At 54.5% G+C, this 18,153-nt stretch overlaps 1 protein-coding gene and 1 non-coding gene across 4 annotated transcripts in view; both read right to left on the reverse strand.

The window, feature by feature from the left end:
* SPTBN2 (spectrin beta, non-erythrocytic 2) overlaps nt 1-18,153 on the reverse strand; it is a 39,428-nt gene that overhangs the window by 5,124 nt on the left and 16,151 nt on the right. For all 3 annotated transcript variants that reach the window (XM_042904886.1, XM_042904887.1, XM_042904885.1), the window contains exons 8-26: nt 17,782-17,894; nt 17,460-17,647; nt 16,095-16,212; nt 15,360-15,518; nt 14,728-15,030; nt 13,295-13,448; nt 12,170-13,040; nt 10,256-10,393; nt 9,134-9,890; nt 8,055-8,257; nt 7,581-7,671; nt 7,187-7,333; nt 4,526-4,789; nt 3,082-3,306; nt 2,683-2,772; nt 2,072-2,332; nt 1,856-1,986; nt 1,409-1,613; nt 478-852 (exon numbers count right to left, since the gene is read on the reverse strand). In XM_042904886.1, coding sequence (XP_042760820.1) covers nt 478-852; nt 1,409-1,613; nt 1,856-1,986; nt 2,072-2,332; nt 2,683-2,772; nt 3,082-3,306; nt 4,526-4,789; nt 7,187-7,333; nt 7,581-7,671; nt 8,055-8,257; nt 9,134-9,890; nt 10,256-10,393; nt 12,170-13,040; nt 13,295-13,448; nt 14,728-15,030; nt 15,360-15,518; nt 16,095-16,212; nt 17,460-17,647; nt 17,782-17,894 — 4,793 coding nt within the window. The remainder of the gene's footprint in view (nt 1-477; nt 853-1,408; nt 1,614-1,855; nt 1,987-2,071; nt 2,333-2,682; nt 2,773-3,081; nt 3,307-4,525; nt 4,790-7,186; nt 7,334-7,580; nt 7,672-8,054; nt 8,258-9,133; nt 9,891-10,255; nt 10,394-12,169; nt 13,041-13,294; nt 13,449-14,727; nt 15,031-15,359; nt 15,519-16,094; nt 16,213-17,459; nt 17,648-17,781; nt 17,895-18,153) is intronic.
* TRNAK-CUU lies at nt 14,452-14,524 on the reverse strand. Its single transcript has one exon. It is a non-coding gene; the product is annotated as a tRNA-Lys (tRNA).

Below are 18,153 nucleotides of genomic sequence, written 5' to 3' on the forward strand. Positions count from 1 at the left end.
GGGAGTCTGGCGGGGGCAATCTTTTAAACAGACCACTGGCCAATTGAGCTTCCAGAGGCCTGCCCAGGACACAAGGGGCCTCAACGATTGCTAGAATGAGATTTGCAGCCATGAAGGGACTTGGGTATTGGTTGACTGGGTTTAAACGGTTGGAGAAAGAATCTATGCTTCTGTGGTGTGGGTCTGGAGCTCTGACCTGGGTGGGACCAACACGTAGATTTTAGTATGCTATGAAGAATCCAGCCATTGAGACCATCTGAAAATGTCATGGGCCCCCATGAAGGCTGGTCATTAAAGGTGTGGATGCTGTGGCTAGATATACCCTGTCCAGAGAGGTTTCCCTGGAACCACTCTAACTTTGTCCTTAAGCATCCCTCCAGAGGATGCCAACCCCCCACCATTTCCCATGAAGTCTCCTCTGAGCACCGCCTCCCCCCCCCACCCCGGCTCCCCCAAATCACCATGCTTGGGTCAGACCTGGGCGCTGAGGGCCTGGATGTCATGCTCAAAGGCGCAGTGGCGGCGTTGCAGGGCCTCGGCTGCGTTGAGGTCCCGGCCGGTCCCGTCGGGAAGCTGCTGCTGCTTGTGCTGCACGCGCGCCAGTGCTTGGCGCGCCCCGTGCAGGAAGCGCTGCAGCTCATGCGCCGCTGCCAGCACCTGACCCCGCGTGTCCAGCAGCTCGAGCAGGTCCGCCCAGGCCTCATTGAGGCTGTCCTTCCACTCGGCCACGGTGGCCCGGGCGGCATGGCCCCCAGCGATGAGCCCGTTGGCCAGTGCATTGGCGCTGTCCACACGCTCCTGACCGATGGTACTCGTGTCCCGGGAAAACTCTCGGAATTTGTCTCGGAGCATCTGGAGGAGGAAGCAGTTACGTGGACAGCGCTTTAACACGGGTAGATGCAGTCCCTGTCTAGTGGGTGAGACTTCTAGCCCCAAAACTGAGAAGTGACTCTCTCCATGGGCCACAAGGGCCAAAACAGGTTTCTTCAGCAGGACAACTGGTTCCCATTTACCCCACATGTGACTGATGCCCCAGCCCCTAGCAAAAGCATTAGGGGTGCTTGGAACCTTTGGCCGTCAGGCAAAATACCCTAACTATGGTCCATGTGTCTGCACTAACGGGGCCCCAAATTCCCAAACAGTGCAGAGGAAGTCACCTGTGCTGTTGAGTTCTGTTGGAAAAAAACGATTGGAATTTCCTTTTTGCCCACACCTGCGTACAGTCCCATGACCTCTTTTCTGCACGGTTCTTCAAATTAAGTACCCAAGGGCAGTGCCTGCTCAGCCTGCTCTTGCACCCCCTGCCCCTCGATGCTCTGCCAGAAGGAGGCGCTGGCCTCCCGGGGCGTCCTCCACACCTCCCAGAGCAGCTCTGTGGCTGGTGGGCTGGTGCCCGCCCTGCACTCACAGTCACGTGCTCGTAGTCCTGGCCCAGCTCGTGGGAGGCTGCCACCACCTCGCGCTCCTGGATCCACTGCTCCAGGTCGTCCAGCTCACGGCGGAGCTGGCACAGCCGCAGGTGCTCCTGCAGGCGCTCCCGCCGCTCTCCCGCCAGCTCCTTCAGGCTGGCGTACAGCTTGTCCACCTGCGCTTGGCGGATGGATATTCGCGTGCTGTGGGGGCAGGGGTGGCAGGACTTAAGACACATGGCTCTGAACCCTACCTATTCTATACAGTCCAGTCCGTTCTGCCCGCCCCCCCACCCCCCACTACTTGCCAAGTCTCTGCCTGTCTAGCTTTCTAAATAGTTCTGTACACATGTAGCATAGAAGGCTCCACGGTCCCGGCACCACGCTGGAACCCGTTCTTGTCTCCCCCAGGAGCCGTGCTCCCCCTTGTTCCCCGCTGTGTTCACCTCTCTGGGTGGTTGTGGTCAATCATGTCTTGGCTGCTGGCTGCCAGCTGATGGATGGTCTGCGCATAGTCAGCCAGGGCTTGTTCCAGTACCTGATGCTTCTTCACCTCTGCCTGGGCGCTGAGCTCGTCCTAGGGATGACAGTGGGCATCAGGGAGTAGGGGGCTGGGGAAGAGAGTGGCAGCCACACAGCCTGAGCTCTGCTGGGCCTCTCACCTTGGCTTTCTCCTGGCCCATCATGTGTAACTCCTGCTCGCCCATCCAGGCCTCCGCCTCGGCGGCATCGCGGTAGAACTGCTGGGCCCGCAGGGCCTCCTCCAGTCGCTTGCCTCGAAGCTCCAGCTCGTGGCTCAGGCGTTTCCACATCTCCTGCAGCTCAGCCAGCTCTGGGCCTGCCGCTGCTGCTCCCAGAGTACGCTGCCGCTCCGTCAGGTCCGCGATCCGCGGCTCGTGGCCCTGTATCTCCTTCTGCAGGGTCTGTCCACAGCAGAAGAGGACACTCTGAGAGGGGGCCCCTCACCACATTCCCCCTTCCACCCGCTCCACAGCCAGCCCCCTACTTTCAGCTTTCTTTCTTCCTGAGTCCTCCTCACTTGCCCCCTCCTCTGACCTAAGAACGGGATGGTAACACCCCTTCAGTCCACCTGATCTGCTACAAAGAGAGCCCACCCTCCTTTGGTGAAGAGAGGCCAAGCACTGAAGTCTAGAATGACACACAGATTGAGGGGGAGCCAGAGAAACCCCAATTTTTTTTTTTAAGAAAAAACAAACTTCCAAGTCTGGGAGGCCCTTGAGACCTTTTCTTTTGCCTTTAGCCTTGGCCTCACCTGGTTTTTCTTCATGAGAAGCTGGACACTGGGCAGGTCCTTGCCATGTTCCATGGAGCTAGCCATGGGTAGCCGCTCTGTCACCCACAACTGGATGAGAAAGAGGGGGTCAGTGGAGGTCCAGAGGGCAAAGTGAGAGCTGGGGTTGGACAGTGGGGAGACTTGGGGAGAGGTTTGCTAGGGCTCCTGGTGTGTGCCTGCTGGGAATGGTCATCTCTGAGTCTGGGGCACAGGGACCCAGAGGGCATCCCCAAGAGTCCCTCGAGAGTCCGTTTTCCATGCCAAAGGGAAGAGATGCTGGCATCTCCCCAGCATCCAGGAAGGAGACTAGAAAGCGAATGGCAGGGAGCAATTTGCCACGATGACGACTCTACCTCAGCCCAGACTCTAGTGACTCACAATCTCATCCTCCACGTCCCGGTGGAACTGGTGCTGCTCACGGGAGGCGTGCAGGCGCCGGCAGCGCTCCTTCATGGGCTGGCACAGGGCCCGGAACTTCTCCTCCACGGCTCTCGACGTCCTCTCCACCTCCCCCGCGCCCTGGTCCTCCTGGGCCAGCGCTGTCGCCTGGGCCTGGATGGCCTCCACCTCCTTCTCTCGCACTGCCATCTCCCGTTCCAGCATCTGCAGCCCGGGGAGGAAGGAGTTGTTGTCACCACACATCTGCCTTCAAGCTCAGAGGAGATTCCACACTTCCTGTGGCCAATCAAGATTTCTTATCCCCGGGGTTCACCCCAGGGAGAGCATCTCCTCATGGCCTAGCTCAGTGGACCTCAAACTCTAATATACATAAGAGCCTGCGGGGGAGGGGAGATGTGATAACGGGGCCAGTTGTCAGTTTACTGCCTCTCAGACCCCAAATCACCTCAGCTCCAGGTACATCTTTTCCTGTTTTGAGATGTTAGGACTGAACCCTGTTGATCTTTCTCCTTTGCCAGCTGGTGCAATGCTGGGTCTTGTCATTAGAGGGCGCCAGAGGCACAGCACAATGCAAGGAGGGGAAGGTGCAATTTATGGTTCTTGTGAGCTTTTTTGCTCTTGCTCCTATAGCAAGACTGCCCACGGTGTGCAGGAAATCCAGTGGCTTCAACCACCCTCCAGCAAATTTTGCTGGCATCCCAGTGGTAACTTCCTGCTGGCCAGTGTTGGCCCGCCAGCATTAGACTGGCCTGGTCCCAGGATACCCCAGCAAAGTTCTACAATACCTACCCCTGGGCCTCGGCCCTCTCCAACGAGGTCTGAAACAGCCGTGGGGTCAGGGGGGACGCATCTCAGTCCTCCTTGGGTACCCCTCCCCAGCACTAGAGGTAGTAGCTGCTCCCTACATTTGCCATTTCTGTGCTATTTAGAGCGGGGATCAGCAAATCCAGCTCCCTGCCTGTTTTTGTAAATAAAGTTTTATTGGCGCACAGCCACACCCATTATTTTACATATTGCCTGTGGCTGCTTTTATCCTACCAGAACAGAGTTGAATACTTACGACAGAGACCATATGACCTACAACAGCCAAAATGTTAGTCTGGCCCTTTATAGAAAAACGTTTTCTCATCCCTGCTTTCGATTTCTACCTTTTGGTAGTTAACCACCTTTAACTAATTGATACTTCTTTTTTACTAAAATTTCATCGTTCAAGTTAGAGAATGGTTTCTATCTTCTGACTTCAGTCTGACGGACACATGCTCCCAGAGATTCTGAGACGGTGGCCCATGGACATTGCTTTGAGAAATACTGGCACAGATGTTGTCTGTGAGGCCGGAGAATGACCTCCCAAATCTCAGGAGCTACAGACTCCCTCCTCCTCTCTGCTGCGGTTCCCCATCCCCACCACAGGCCTGCAGGGCACCTGTTGCTTCTTGAGCAGAATGTTGACACTGGTGAGGTCCTTGCCGTAGTCGTCAGAGTGCAGCTGGGCCTGCAGACTCTCCAGCCAGCTCTCCAGGGCGGAGCAGCTCTGGGCAAACAGCTCGGCTCGGTTGGCATCGAAGAGGCTACGGGCCTTGGCCTGGGTGGTGCTCTCCAGCCTGTCCCAGCGCTGGTGCAGGTCCTCCAGCTTCTCAGACACCAGGGCCTTCAGCTCTGGCTTCTCGAGGGTCAGCTCCCGCCCTTCCTGGGTGGCGGGACAAAGAAGGTGTCAGTGTCAGATAATGCTGGGTGCCCGTCACCAGTCCATTGAGCCTCTGACTTTGGCTCAGGTCACAATCCTATGGTTCGTGAGTTCAAGCCCCACATCGGGCTTGCTGCTGTCAGAGCGGAGCCTGCTCTGGATCCTCTGTCCTCCTCTCTCTCTGCCTCTCCCCTGCTTGTACTTTCTCTCTCAAAAATAAACAAACATTACCAAAAAAAAAAAAAAAGAATTAGATACTGCTGAACTTTATGGGTTGGTAACAGATCAGAGACCTAAAGGGCAGTAGGAACCTGAAGTGAAGGCAATAATTCCAGGTTCTTGCATACTCTCCGTAACATGCTCTTCTCAAGGTTTCAGACCTCTTCTAGCCCCTCCACCCTCCACTGCTGGGTTGCACCCTACTTGTTCAAGGTCTGGCTCGAATCTCATTTCAACTAAGAAGCCATGGAGACCTTTCCTACTCTGGGCTCCCTCATGCTAGTGGCTTCTGGGGTTACGCCACACATGGTCTTGTATATTTGCCATCTTCTCCTGTTTTCCAGCAAGCCACCCTTTCCCTGAGTTATGTACACCCAAGTCCCACCTGCTCTCCCCACTCCCAGCCTTTCTGCTTGAGGACTTTCGTTGCTGGGAGGTGAGGGAAGCATGGTCTCCTGACCTGCATGCAAGGCAGACCGGAAGTGCCCAGGAGTTACTGCCCAAGGAAGCAGCCCGCAACCAGTGACAGACAGGGAGCCGGTGGACAAAGACTCAGCATCCTTGTTCTTTGCCTGGGATTATGTGGATGCATGTTCTGCACTGTCTCCCAAGTTCCCATGGTGCCCCATTAGTACTGAGCACCAGTGGCCCACTGGGGTGACTGGCATGGCAGCGTGGGCCCATTATCAAATGCCTTTCCTTTTCCATCCCATCACCCCACGCCCCCACTGGTGTTCTCGGTGGTCATCTGTCATAAAGTGGCCTGCACTGGAAACCTCATTTCAGGGTCTGCTTCTAGAAGAACACAGGCCAAGACACTGCCTTGAAGCCACTTTGTGCATGGCTGCCAGGATGAGTGTCAGAGTCTAGCACTGCTTGGGTAACTTCACAAACCTTCAGCACAGTCCACACTTCGATGCACAGTCCTTACGTGGTGTTCAAGGCTTTTCATGACTTGGCCTAGCAGGCTTTTCCTACCTTTTCTTCCATGGGGCCCCTTCACACGTTCTACGTTCCTGCCAGTCTGACTTACCCCCTTGCTCCCATATAGGTACCCCACTTATGCATCTTGGGCTTCCTGTTTGCATGGTTTTCTCTGCCTAGAAACATTTTTCCTCCAGTGTCTCTGCTTGTCCAAATTCTACTCATCCTTCATGGACTGCCCTGGAGGCTCCAGCCTCTAGGATTCCTGTGCCTCTTCTCTCCTTGTAAACAAAGCTTTATTGGTACATAGCTTTACAGGCACACACAGAGGGCCTAGGCTTTATCAGGCCCTCTCTCACTGCATTTGCTATATTCTGCTCTGGATTTAATTTAGGTATTTGTGTATACATCTCATAGCCTGGCTATAGTGTCATTCTTCAAGGGTGGAACTGCCTATGTACCCTTCTCAGTGCCTAATATAATGCTTTTGCATATAGTAGCAGCAAATAGTAATATTTGCTGAATAAATGGAAACACTGGGCATACACTGGTCTCCTCCTCTCCCCAACCATCATGCCCTTGAGGGAAGGAAAGTATCTTTTTATATACCTTGCAGTACCTAGCAGAGTGCTGAGCACACATATTGTTGCCCAGGAATACTTGCTGAGTTGAAATAAAGTTTTATCTGTGCTCAGCTCTTGAGGAAGTGGTACCAAGTACCAGGAAGAATAAGACTCAAAAGCAAGGGTTGGCAAAAAGGTGCTCTGTGGGCTCAATGTGGCCCACCACTTGTTTTTATAAATAAAGTTTTATTGGAACGCAGCTATACCCAATCGTTTATGTATTCTCTATGGCTGCTTTTGTGCCGCACCGGCACATAGCAGAAACCGTGTGGCCCGCAAAGCTGAAAATATTTACCATCTGGCCCTTTGCAGAAGTTTGCTGACCCCTGCTGAAGAACGTCATCCTCCTCTGGACCCAGGGATAGTTACGGTGTTGACCCAAGGCTGCAGTTTGGCTCCCGTACTACTAATTTGTACTTTCCCACAGTTCTGGAGTCACTGTCTCATGGACCGAAGACCTTTGTTCCCCAGACTGTAACTCTCCACCTTGGAGGTTTGGTACCAGAGGCCCCATGACCTGTAACCCTGAAGGAACCATAGACTAAAGCCAGGATCCCTCCCTGTACTGTGGCCATGATCCTGTCCAGACGAGGCCCCAGGGCTCTCTTCCTGCTGCTGTTGTCACACCACTCACCTTGTCTACCTTGTCCAGCCAGTCTTTGTTGGCGGCCAGCTCAGCCATGAATGCCTGGTGCTTCTGCCACTTGGTGTGCAGGTTGCGGGCCTCATCGTAGGACACGTCCTGGGCTGTCAGCATCTTCTCATCAATCCAGAGCTTCAGCTGGACCAAGCGTAGAGCAGGGGTGGAGAAGGGCAGAGCACATTTCAGATGGAGTGGAGCATACGGGGGCGAGGTGAGCTGGGAGAAGTGGTGGATGTGGGGAGAAGCCATGCAGGTGGCTTATTCAGGTGACACTTATTCAGGTGATACCGCAATGGACTTACTCTAGGCTCAGAGAGCCAGGGCGTTTTATCGAAGGGATGGCTAGGGAATGTCGGAGGGGACATGGGGGTACCAAGAGCCTCACCTCGTGACAGTCTTGTAGGAAATGCTGCTGCTCTCGGTTGTCCCGAAGACGGCCCAAGAGCTGCTGCACTGCTTCTTGATTCTTCTTGTGTCTGTAATGACAGTCTCTTGTGAGACCCTTGAACTTGCTGTCAAAGGGTTATGGCCCTCTAACTAACCTAGAAGCCTTCAGTCCTCTTGTTATGGGGACAATGTCTTCCGGGAGCACTGCAAGACAATCCAGGGATCCTGATGTCCAGCATCCAGCGACTCCAGTGGCCTTCATCTCCCCTGGTGTGGGGGAGGCAGGGCTTCCCAGCTCCTGGCTTAGTCTCTCTCCAACCACTTAGTTCTTCCTCCTCTACTGTTTGTCAGCCCCCACCACCATCTGTCTGCCTGTGCTGCGTTCTCCAGCTTCTTCCTCAATGAAACAGGCCATGCTGTTTTCGCTCACTTCCCCCTTGGGCCTCTCATTTACCCATTGTCTTTACCATACCTCCTCTCGATGGAGTCAGCCTTCTCCTGGATCTTCTCGGCATGGATGTTGCCTTCAGACACCAGCTGGCGGCCAGCCTCCAGGAGCCCGCGGATCCGCTCTCCGTTGGCATCCATGGTGCTCATGAAGTCTTCCAGTTTTTTTATGGTGGCATCAGCAGCTTGGAGTGTCCCCGGCATCTCCGTGTGGGACAAAACGTATTCCTGTGTGGGAGGAGAGGTACAGAGCTCACTTCTCAAAAGCACTTGTCAACTTTTCAGAAGGGACTTCCTGAAAGGACATATCAGACATGGAGGCCAGGTGGGGAGAGGAGAGGAGACAGCCTGGCTCTGAAGACAGAGTGGAGGGGTGAGGGGTGCCTGATTATGCTGCAGTCTTGCAAAGTTACAAGGGAACTAGGCAGGAGGACCATAACAGCCCCAATCCCGTTTTACCTTCTTTCTGGCCACATACTTAACACTTACATGGCAGGTCAGGTTTTCTATTTCTTCTCAAGCCAGTTTTGGTAAGTTATACCAACATCTTTTTATTCTGTTTAATCTTTTTTTGTTGTTGTTGTTGTTTTTTTTTAAGTAAGCTCTAACCCTATGTGAGACTTGAGCTCACGACCCTGAGATCAAGAGTCACATGTTCTACTGAATGAGCCAGCCAGGTATCTACATCTTTGTTTGTTTGTTTTACTCCCACATTTTTCTTTTTTTTTTTTTTTTAATCAACTTTTTTGGGGATGTTTATTTATTTTGAGAGAAAGAGAATGAGTGAGTGGGAGAGGGGCAGAGAGCGCAGGGAGAGAGAGAATCCCAAGCAGGCAGCATGCTGTCAGCGCAGAGCCTGAGGGAGGGGCTCAAATCGATCAACCGTGAGATCACGACCTGAGTCGAAACCAAGAGTCAGACGCTTCACCAACCCAGCCATCCAGGCGCCCCGCCCATATTCTTCTAACATGCCCTCTCTGTCCATCCTGGTTCTTCAACTACTCCCTCACTGCCATTTCCTCCCCACCCACTTCTCTCCTCCACACTTCCCCACCCCTAGTTCCCTCTCTTCCTGGGTGGGACTTTGTGTCCCAGGGCTCTTACCTGGCTGCTGAGCACACCTTCGGCCTGGCGAGCATCCCGCAGGAAGCCTTGGAAGCCGTGGGCCTGGGCCAGACGGCCTTGCCGGCTCTCCCACATGCGGCCCAGCTCCTCCCAGCCGGTTCCCAGGGCTTCGAGTCGCTGCCGTAGGAAGAGGCACTGCGGATCAGCCTGGTCCCGGGTCACCTCCTCACCCAGGGCCCGGAGCCGGCTGTACTCGCCCCGGGCCCGCTCCACCTCTCCCCGCAGGGCTGCGTGTTGGGCCAGGAGGGCCTCTGCCTCAGGCAGGGTAGCCGGCCCTTCTTCAGAGGCCACAGAGGTCTGCGTGCGACCGAGCCAAGCCTGGAAGTCATCTAAGCTGCGCAGGAAGTCCTGCAGCCGCCGCGCCTCACCCAGTGACTCTTCTCGCCGTCGCATGGTGGCCCTTAGGTCTTCCCAGCCAGCTTGCACCTCTCCAAGCCGGGCAGTGATGGCAGGGGCTTGGGCGGGGTGGCCAGCAGCCAGGGCATTTGCCTCTCGAGTCAGTTCGCCCACCCGAGCGGCGATGGCCTCCAGGTCCCGCTCGGTGCCGGCCAGCTTCCGCTGCAGTGCCAGCACCCCGGCCAGGTCATTGCCCAGGCCCTGGGTGGACTCAATGACCTTGGTCTTTTCTCTCATCCAGGCCTGGGTCTCTGTGCACTCTAAGTGGTAGTTCTGGATGCTCAGGGCCGATGTCAGGGCTGCCTTCTTGCCGTCTGCCAGGGTCCGAAACTGCTGCCACCTGAGAGTAGAAGGAGGGCCTGGTGTCTAGAGCTGCTCAGCTTTCCTGCCCCATTTAGGTATACTCGGAAGCTTCTTCCTTGCCTCTCTCTCCTCTGGCATATTCCTCCACCTACTTCTGCTTGTTAAAGAGGCTGCTCCTTGCTCACCCTCCCGACCCCTCGATTGCTCCCTGTCCAGGCACAAGTCCTTTCGGATTACCTTTACCCCCTTCATTTCTCTCAACATTTCCCGCCTCTGCCCCATAACATGTTCCAGATGACCTTCCTTCCTCGTTTTTAGCCTCCATTCCATGCCCTACGGAACTCCCTCTGGCTGCCATCCCTGTCTGCTGCATCCTTTCTTGGTTGCCCTCCCCAACCCCACCTGTGGTTGAGCTGCTTCTGGGTATTGATGATACTGTCCTTGCCCGGGGGTTTGGCCTTCAGCAACTGCTCCGCAATGTCATTCACAGCAGTAATCCGTGCTGCAAGGGCGTTCATTTCAGGCTCCAGGGTCTCGAACCTGAGAGGGTGGAAGAGGGTGGAAGCGGTGGCTGTGGACTGTGGGAGCAGTGATGCACCAGCCCATCTCCCCTGGATGCCCAGGAAAACTCCTCTCTGTCCACCCGAGGCTGATCTTCAGGAGCCTCTGCACATCTTCACGTATAACACCTGCAGTATCTGTGGCTCAAGTGGGGAGCCTCGGTTCCCCCCCAAGCAAGTAGAAAAGCAATCCCCTCTGGAGTTAATCAAGGAGATGATGAAAGCGAATGTCACGAACAGTTGCACGAGCCAAACAAATTCCTGGCCCAGGGCTTCACCCTCTATGGGAACCTCCCCATTCTTCCTGGAACCCCTTTGCTGCCTACCTGGGTCCCCTCCTATTAACATGTATTAAAAAATGAATTGACAACCAAAAATTTGTTTGCATGATAAAGATGTGAAGCATAACTTCTCCTAGGGGCGTTGGATATTCTCACAGAGTCTGCAAACATCTTCTGTAAGGGGCCAAATAGCAAGTGTTTTAGGCCTTTGGGCCATAAGATCCCAGTCAAGAGAATTTAGCTCTGCTATTGTAGAGCAATACAAAAAAGTAAAAGCAGCCAGGGACCATACGTAAATGAATGAGCATGGCTCTGTTCCAATAAAGCTTTATTTTAAAAAAACAGGCAGCAGGCTGGATTTGGCCCCAGGATTGTAGCTTGCTGATCTCTGTCATAGAGTATCTTGAAAACCAAGAAAAAAAATCTTTGAGTACATTTTTTAAGCCACCAGGAAATTTGATTATGGACTGAGTAACAGACATCAAGGAATTGCTGTTTCTGTTCTATGTGAGAATGGTATTGTGGTTCTGTAAGAAAAATGTCCTTTCTAAATGATTTTAAGATGTATTATTCTGTAAGTAAACTTACTTCATAAGAGGTTAATCAGTGTATCTGCCTAAAGGTTTGTAACATCAAAGCCTCAGCTCTTTTAAGTCCACACATGCAATTAAAAAATAATTTACTATATTTCGGAATATGTTACTTCTCCATATGTTAGAGGACACATCCTGAAGAATGTAGAAGTGAAAATGATAATGTGGGGATTTGCTAACTTTTAAAAGGAAAAGGGGCGTCTGGGTGGCTCAGTTGGTTGAGCGTCTGACTTCAGCTCAGGTCATAATCTCACGGTTCCTGAGTTCGAGCCCCGCGTCAGGCTCTGAGCTGAAAGCTCAGAGCCTGGAGCCTACTTCGGATTCTGTGTCTCCCTCTCTCTCTGCCCCTCCCCTGCTTGTGCTCTCTTTCTCTCTCTCAAAAATAAATAAACACGAAAAAAAATTTTTTTAAGAAAAGGAAAAATAACCAAATATAGAAAGATACTGACAATTATTGAATCTGGATGATTAGGTATGTAGGAGCTTGCTGTATAACATTTTCTTCTTTAAAAAAACTTTTTTAAGTTTATTTATTTTTGAGAGAGAGACAGAGAGAGCTGGGGAGGGGCAGAGAGAGAGAGAGGGAGAGAGAGAATCCGAAGCAGGCTCCACACTGTCAGCACGGAGCCCGATGTGAGGCCCGAACCCACAAACCATGAAATCATGACCTTAGCTGAAACCAACAGTTGGGACTCTTAACTCACTGAGCCACCCAGGGGCCCCTAATGTTTTCTCTGAAAATATTTTTCATTAAAATGAAAACACAATCTTTAAGACTCAAGGGTTGTAGCAAGAGCAGGCAGTTTATGGCAGGGCCCGCCACCCACACGCTGGCCTCCCAGCTCACAAGGCCTTCCCCGAGGGAGCCAGCAGGGGGCCTACCTTTGCTGCACAACCTCCAGGTCCTCCAGGCGCTCGGGCAGGGCCAGCCCATTGAGCCACTGCTCCTTCTCCTCCACCCACAGCCCGCAGGCCCCGGCCTCGCTGAGCATGGTGTAGAGCGCCAGGGCTGCCTCCAGGGCCCGCGCTCTTTCGCCTGCCCGGGCCTGCAGCTCCTCGTAGTGCCGCTCCAGCGTGGGCACCCTGCCCTGCACCTCGGGCGTGCGGCTCAGTGCAGGAGGCAGGGCTGCGGCCTGTTCCCTCAGGGCATCCAGGGCTGGCCGGTGGCTCCGGATCTCCTCCTCCAGGGCCCGATGCTGTCGGGCCAGGGCCTGCGTGGAGAACTCGTCGTGCCCCAGCTCGGGGCTGGACACCAGGCGCAGTGCGTCCACCAGCCAGGCCTCCATGTCGTTTGCGTCTGCCTGGAACTGGTAGAGGCTGGCGGCCTGGGCAAGCCGCTGAGCACGCTCCTCTGCCAGGGCCTCCAGCCGCTCCCACTGCGCTTGCAGCTCGGCTGTGCGGGCGGCGGCCTGGCCCGCCCCGGGATGGCCCTCTGCAACTAACTGCTGGCCCTGCTCCAGCGTAAGCTTCAAGGGCCCCAGCCGGCCGCTCATCTCGCCTCGCAGGGCTGTGTGTTTGTTGAGCAGGCGGAGGACGCCGGTCAGGTCCCGGCCAGTTTCTGCTGAGGCCAGCAGGTGCTGCTGCTCCCGAACCCAAGCCTCGGCCTCACCCACCTCCCAGAGGAAGCGCCAGAGGCGTCGGGACTCCTCCAGCCGGGCCCGCCGGGCCGCTGCTAACTCGCACAGCGCCTCGTAGCTCTGCTCCAGGGAGGCCACCCGCTCTGACACCAGCTGTGGGTCGCACGGCTTGTACTCTGAAAAGGTCAGAGTGGAGGGTTGAGAGCTATGACTCAGCCACCCTGCGGCCTCTACCCATCCATGGTTACAAATCTCCACCCCCCCCCCCCCCCCCCACCTCTCAGGGCTCCCTCCCTAGCCCAGTCACCTACCATCCACCCCTCATCCTTCCTGTCCCTGGTTTTCCCTGGCCTTGCTGCTTCAGTTCTTAATGTTCTCCTCCCCAGACCCTCCCTCCCCTTCTCCGCTCCCCCCACCAGCCCGTGTTCACCTTTCCCTGGGTCACAGAAGCGCAGTGCGGAGGCACTCACGGCCCGCACCCTCTCAGCCTGCACAGCGATGTCTGCCTCCACCAGCTCGTGCAGCTGCAGCAGGTCCTCCACTCCAGCCAGGTGCTTGCCCAGGTCGTGAGACTGCAGCCGGCCCTGCCGGGACAGGTGGCATGCCCATGGCTCTCCGAGGGCCACCCAGGACCCACCCCCCCGCCAGGCCTCTTTCAGTCCTGCCACTCACATGGGCTAATCTTGCTCCCTTTTCCTGGATCCACAGAACCTCCTAACCCCCTCTGTGGGGGGGCCTCTGGGTGTCTCACCCAGATGAGCCCACCTGCTCATGTGCGACAGCTCGCTCGCTCTCTCTCTCTCTCTCTCTCTCTCTCTCACACACACACACACACACACACACACACACACACACACACACACACAGTGACACCCCAGCTCTGTCCAGGCTCCCTGGCCATTTTGTACTTAACTCCCCTCCTGTGGAACGACTTTCTTACCAAACCTTGCTCCTGAAATCTCTGTTCTGACTCATCTTCTCAGCCCCAGATTCTTGCCACCCTCCTGCGGTCATGGCTTGGTCCCCAGCACCCCAGCAACTTCAGTGTCTCTCCAGACCCAGCCTCATCCCCATCCCTTGCACAGGTCACTACACCACCTCTAACCGGCCCCTTGGCTCCCACTCTAGCTGCCCACGGTCCTCCTTCACCTCATGGTCAAGGTGACCTCTGAGAACATTAAGGCAGAATCGTGTCTCTCCTTTCCAAAACCTTCCAATCATTCTCAGTGCTTCATATGACTTTGAACAAAACTCATCCCCCTGAGCAGGCCTGGAAGGCCCTGGGTGAGCTCGCTGCTTCCACCCTTATCTCAGCCACTGCCCTCCTGCTCTCGCTGAACACGGCACGCCTGTGCAGGTCCAAGGCTGTTCCTTCTGCCTGGAACAGTGCCTGCTCCGATCTCCCTGTGCTGGCTCCTTCAGTTATTCTGCAATGGCATCTTCTCAGATGCCTTCCTGGACCAGTTTATAACATGACCCTGTTCAGTTTCCTCGTGGGCTTTATGTCCGCCTGCTATTTTGTTTCTTGATAGGTTCGTGGAGTGTTTTGTTTTTTGTTTTGCTTTGTTTTGTTTTAAGTAGGCTGCATGCCCGATGTGGGGCTCGAACCCATGACCCTGAGGTCAAGAGTCACATGCTCTACCGACTGAGCCAACCAGGTGAGTCCGTGGGTTTTATCATCAGCCTCCTCCCACCAGAATGTGAGCCCTGTGCAGACGGGGCCCTGTTTGCTCTGTGCACCTGAATAGGGGTCAGGGCCCTGCGCGGAGACATACTCCACCAAGATGCGCCAAGGGAACAGGTCCCCAGTCACGCTGTCACTGCCCTGCTCATCTTCACCCCCAGCCCGCATCCCGCTGCTACCTTCATCTCTTCCATCCAGTCCATGAGGTAGAGCAGGTCCTGAAACACCTTCTGCAGCTCCAGGTTGAGAAGGAGCCGCTCCCGCCGGGCTGCCACCATCTGCCGCAGGAAGTCCCAGAGCCGCGCCACATTGTGCTGCCGCGCGGCAATGCGCTTGATGTCGTGGTAGCGCTCGGCGGCCAGCTCTGCGGCTACGGCATCCACAGCCTGCACCCGACCACTGTAGGCCACGATGTCTGTCTCAATGGCCTCGTGTTTCCGCACTGCTGCCTCGACGGCCGCCAGCTCCAGCCCAAAGTTGTCCTGAGGCAGAGGGCAGGCAGGGGAAGTTGAGGAGCTCAGGGCCACCACCTCTGCTCGCCAGTCCCTTCTGCTCCCCAGAGGGCTTCCACTGCAAGATGTCAACTTCGCAAGGTGGCTCTGTCTCATCCCTATCCTATCCCATCCTATCTCACTAGCCCTATCTCCAGCGCAAGCCTCTGGCCCCCCGTCCCAGGGATTCCTGGTCTTCTTATCCGTGCGATGGATTCCTGGTTTCATTAGCTTCCCATGTTGCAGGGCTCCTAATCCACCACTCGCTCTCCCATTTCTCCTGCCCGGCCTGCACAGGCCAAGAGCCCCCTGGGTTTTACCTGGGACACAAGGCGCTGGTTCTCACTAAGCCAGGTCTCCCGCATGGCGGCCTTGCGGTCGAAGCGGGCGGCCAGCTGCTCCAGCTTCTCCTGGCGGATCAGCTCGGTGCGCAGGGCCAGCTCACGCTCATGCTCAGCTTTCTCCAGCCGCTCCCAAGCCTGCGAGGTGGGGATGGGATTGGTGCAAAAGAACCAGGGCTCAGGAAGTGAGGGCGGGGAGGGATCATCAGGACCGAGGGCACACTATGAGTCCCACGGAAGCTCAGTCTGCTGGGTCTGTGGAATGTAGTTGGTTAGACATTTGTGCGTGGAAGTATGAGAAGTGGGACGACGTGAGTGCCACGGAGCTGCGTGAAAGCTCATCTGCTTGTGGATGAGGACTGGAAAGGGACAGGGAACGGTGGAAACCCCTGGATTTGTTTGTGGTGGTGGGACCGCAGGTGAACCCTATTACTTACATTAATCTCACAACATTGTGAAAAAAAAGAAAGTAGAGACCGCGAACTCGGGGTATGCTGAACAAGATAAGGAACTAGGGTGTAATTTTATTATGTGCACTTGCACGGAGAGACAGATGGAGGAGGAAGGGGGGATGTGCAGGATGCACAGGAGGATGTGTGAGTCATATCTGTACCGGGGAGGGCCGTGGGGAGCCTGGACAAGTGTTCCAGTTGGGGTAGTGGGGGCTGGTGCCAGGGGTGGGACATCGGTGGGACAGGAAGGGAGGCCGTGCACCTTGTTGATGTCAGAGATGAGCCGGCCCTCGCGGGGCGTATAGACCTTCTGATTGTTGGCCCGCAGCTTGCTCTGGATGGTGAAGAGCAGAACTTCCAAGTTCCCCTTCTCGGTGAACCTGAGGCAGGAGGCCAGGTTGGGGTCAAGGGCCACTTAGGCACAGGATCGCTTTACATCTCAAAATAAAGTGTCCTGGGTTGCTTTTCTTCTCATGAAAGCAATGCATGGTTTCAGTGCAAAGGCCAGAAAATATTGGTAGGCAAAAAGAACATAATTTTAGAGCAAATGAAACCCATACAGAAACGACCGGTTGCCCTTTGGCAGGCACGTGCTTCCTCTTCTTTTTTTGTACACAGGTGGGATTATATCAGAACCACACCTAATGTTGGCCAAGGACCCCCCCACTGTGAGCCAGGCCCTCTCATTTGGTTCTTACTATTATCCGCATTCTCTTATTATCCCCACTTTCCAGATGAGAAAACAGGCACAGACAGGCTCAGTAAGATGCCCAATGCTCAGGACTGCTTGATGGCAAAGCCAGGATTTGACCTCAGGTACTTTGAACCTGAACATTTAGCCGTTTGCTCCCTACTGTCTACAAATAAGCAGTTTTGTAAACTGCTTCTTCACCTATTTTTCATGAACGTCTTTTCATGTCAACAAATGCAGCTCTTCAACATTAATTTCAGTGGCTATCCCATGACTCATTTTGCTTTTACAAAGGTCAGGTTAGTGAACATCCTGGAAGCTATATCTTTGTTCAATGCCCAGAAGAGGCCTTTCTGGGTCAAAGGGCACACCTTAAATCATTCTTGGAATGTGTAGGAACAGATGTTTGCTGGATCAGTGTTCATTCTGGAGCTGAAACACATTAACTCCGAAAAAGCTCAAAAACAGGAAAACAGAAGGTTTAGCATGCACGGTAGAGAATTGCCTAATGGCAATTCTGCACTTGAAAAAAAGCCAATTTCTAATATAGGTAAACAGTAAGAACCTTTGCAACGTGTAAGTCACCAGTCGCACACCCGTGTTGCTGGTTATGACCCGCCTGTCAGATCCAGTCCCCCTGGCCCTGAGCTGGAATAGGGTTCTGCAACACCCAGCCAGTAATCTTATCCGAGTGGATTGCACTGACTCTACTGCAGCAAGCATTCCTGCAGCATGATCTTTAAAAAATGGATAATCATTTAAAAAATTTATATTGGAATTGCTTCTGGCACTTTGAGCTGGGAGACACGAGCCTTCGCTGCATTTATGTCCTGCCAAATTTCCCTCCCAAAAGGCCCCCCTAATTTAGGCTCCTTCTCCCATGAGCATGGCTCAGGGCAGGCATGGTGCTGCAGGGGGTGGTCCCCAGGCACCTACTTGGGTGGCTTCTCCACCGTGCGGTAGGAATTGAAGGACTGTAGCTGGTTCTGGACCCCGCTCAGGGAGTTGGCCAGCTGCCGGTCGTTGAGGGTCACAATTGTTTGCTCAATCCACTGCAGCAGTTCTGAGGCCAGGGACTCGTACTTCTCTACCAGACGCTCTGCCTCCATGGCATGGTCCAGCACCTGTGAGACAGCGACATGGGGGGCCGGCCCACGGGGTCCCTGGCCCAGCCCCACAGCTCCGCCCTGTCTCTGCTTTAGGGGAGGAAGACCTCCAGGCCAGACCTCTGTGCTGACCGCCCCATGGTGGGGAATACCTTGCCAATCCTTTTGCCTTCCACAGCCAGGGCCTTCATCTTGGAGAAGTAGTGGTAGTAAGTAGCCACGTAAGTAATGATTGATTTCTCATCTGGCTGGTCCACATTCACATCTGAGAAAAAGGATCACCCAGGTCAGTCATGTATGCTTAGAGATCAGGAACCTGCCTCCCAGAAATCCACCTGCAGCTTGAATCACTCACCCCAGTCCCAGCCTCACCCCATCCCCAACCCTCCAAGACTGACCTCTTTCCAGTACCTCTCAGTACAAAATGACAAATAAATCCTTTGGACTAAAAGGGCATGCAAAAGCTAAGATTTTTTTTTTTTTTCCCCTCCTAGAAACAAGCAGAGGACAAAATTCAGAAGCCC

The sequence above is a fragment of the Panthera leo genome, chromosome D1, assembly GCF_018350215.1.
Source record: "Panthera leo isolate Ple1 chromosome D1, P.leo_Ple1_pat1.1, whole genome shotgun sequence".
Classification (NCBI taxonomy): domain Eukaryota; kingdom Metazoa; phylum Chordata; class Mammalia; order Carnivora; family Felidae; genus Panthera; species Panthera leo.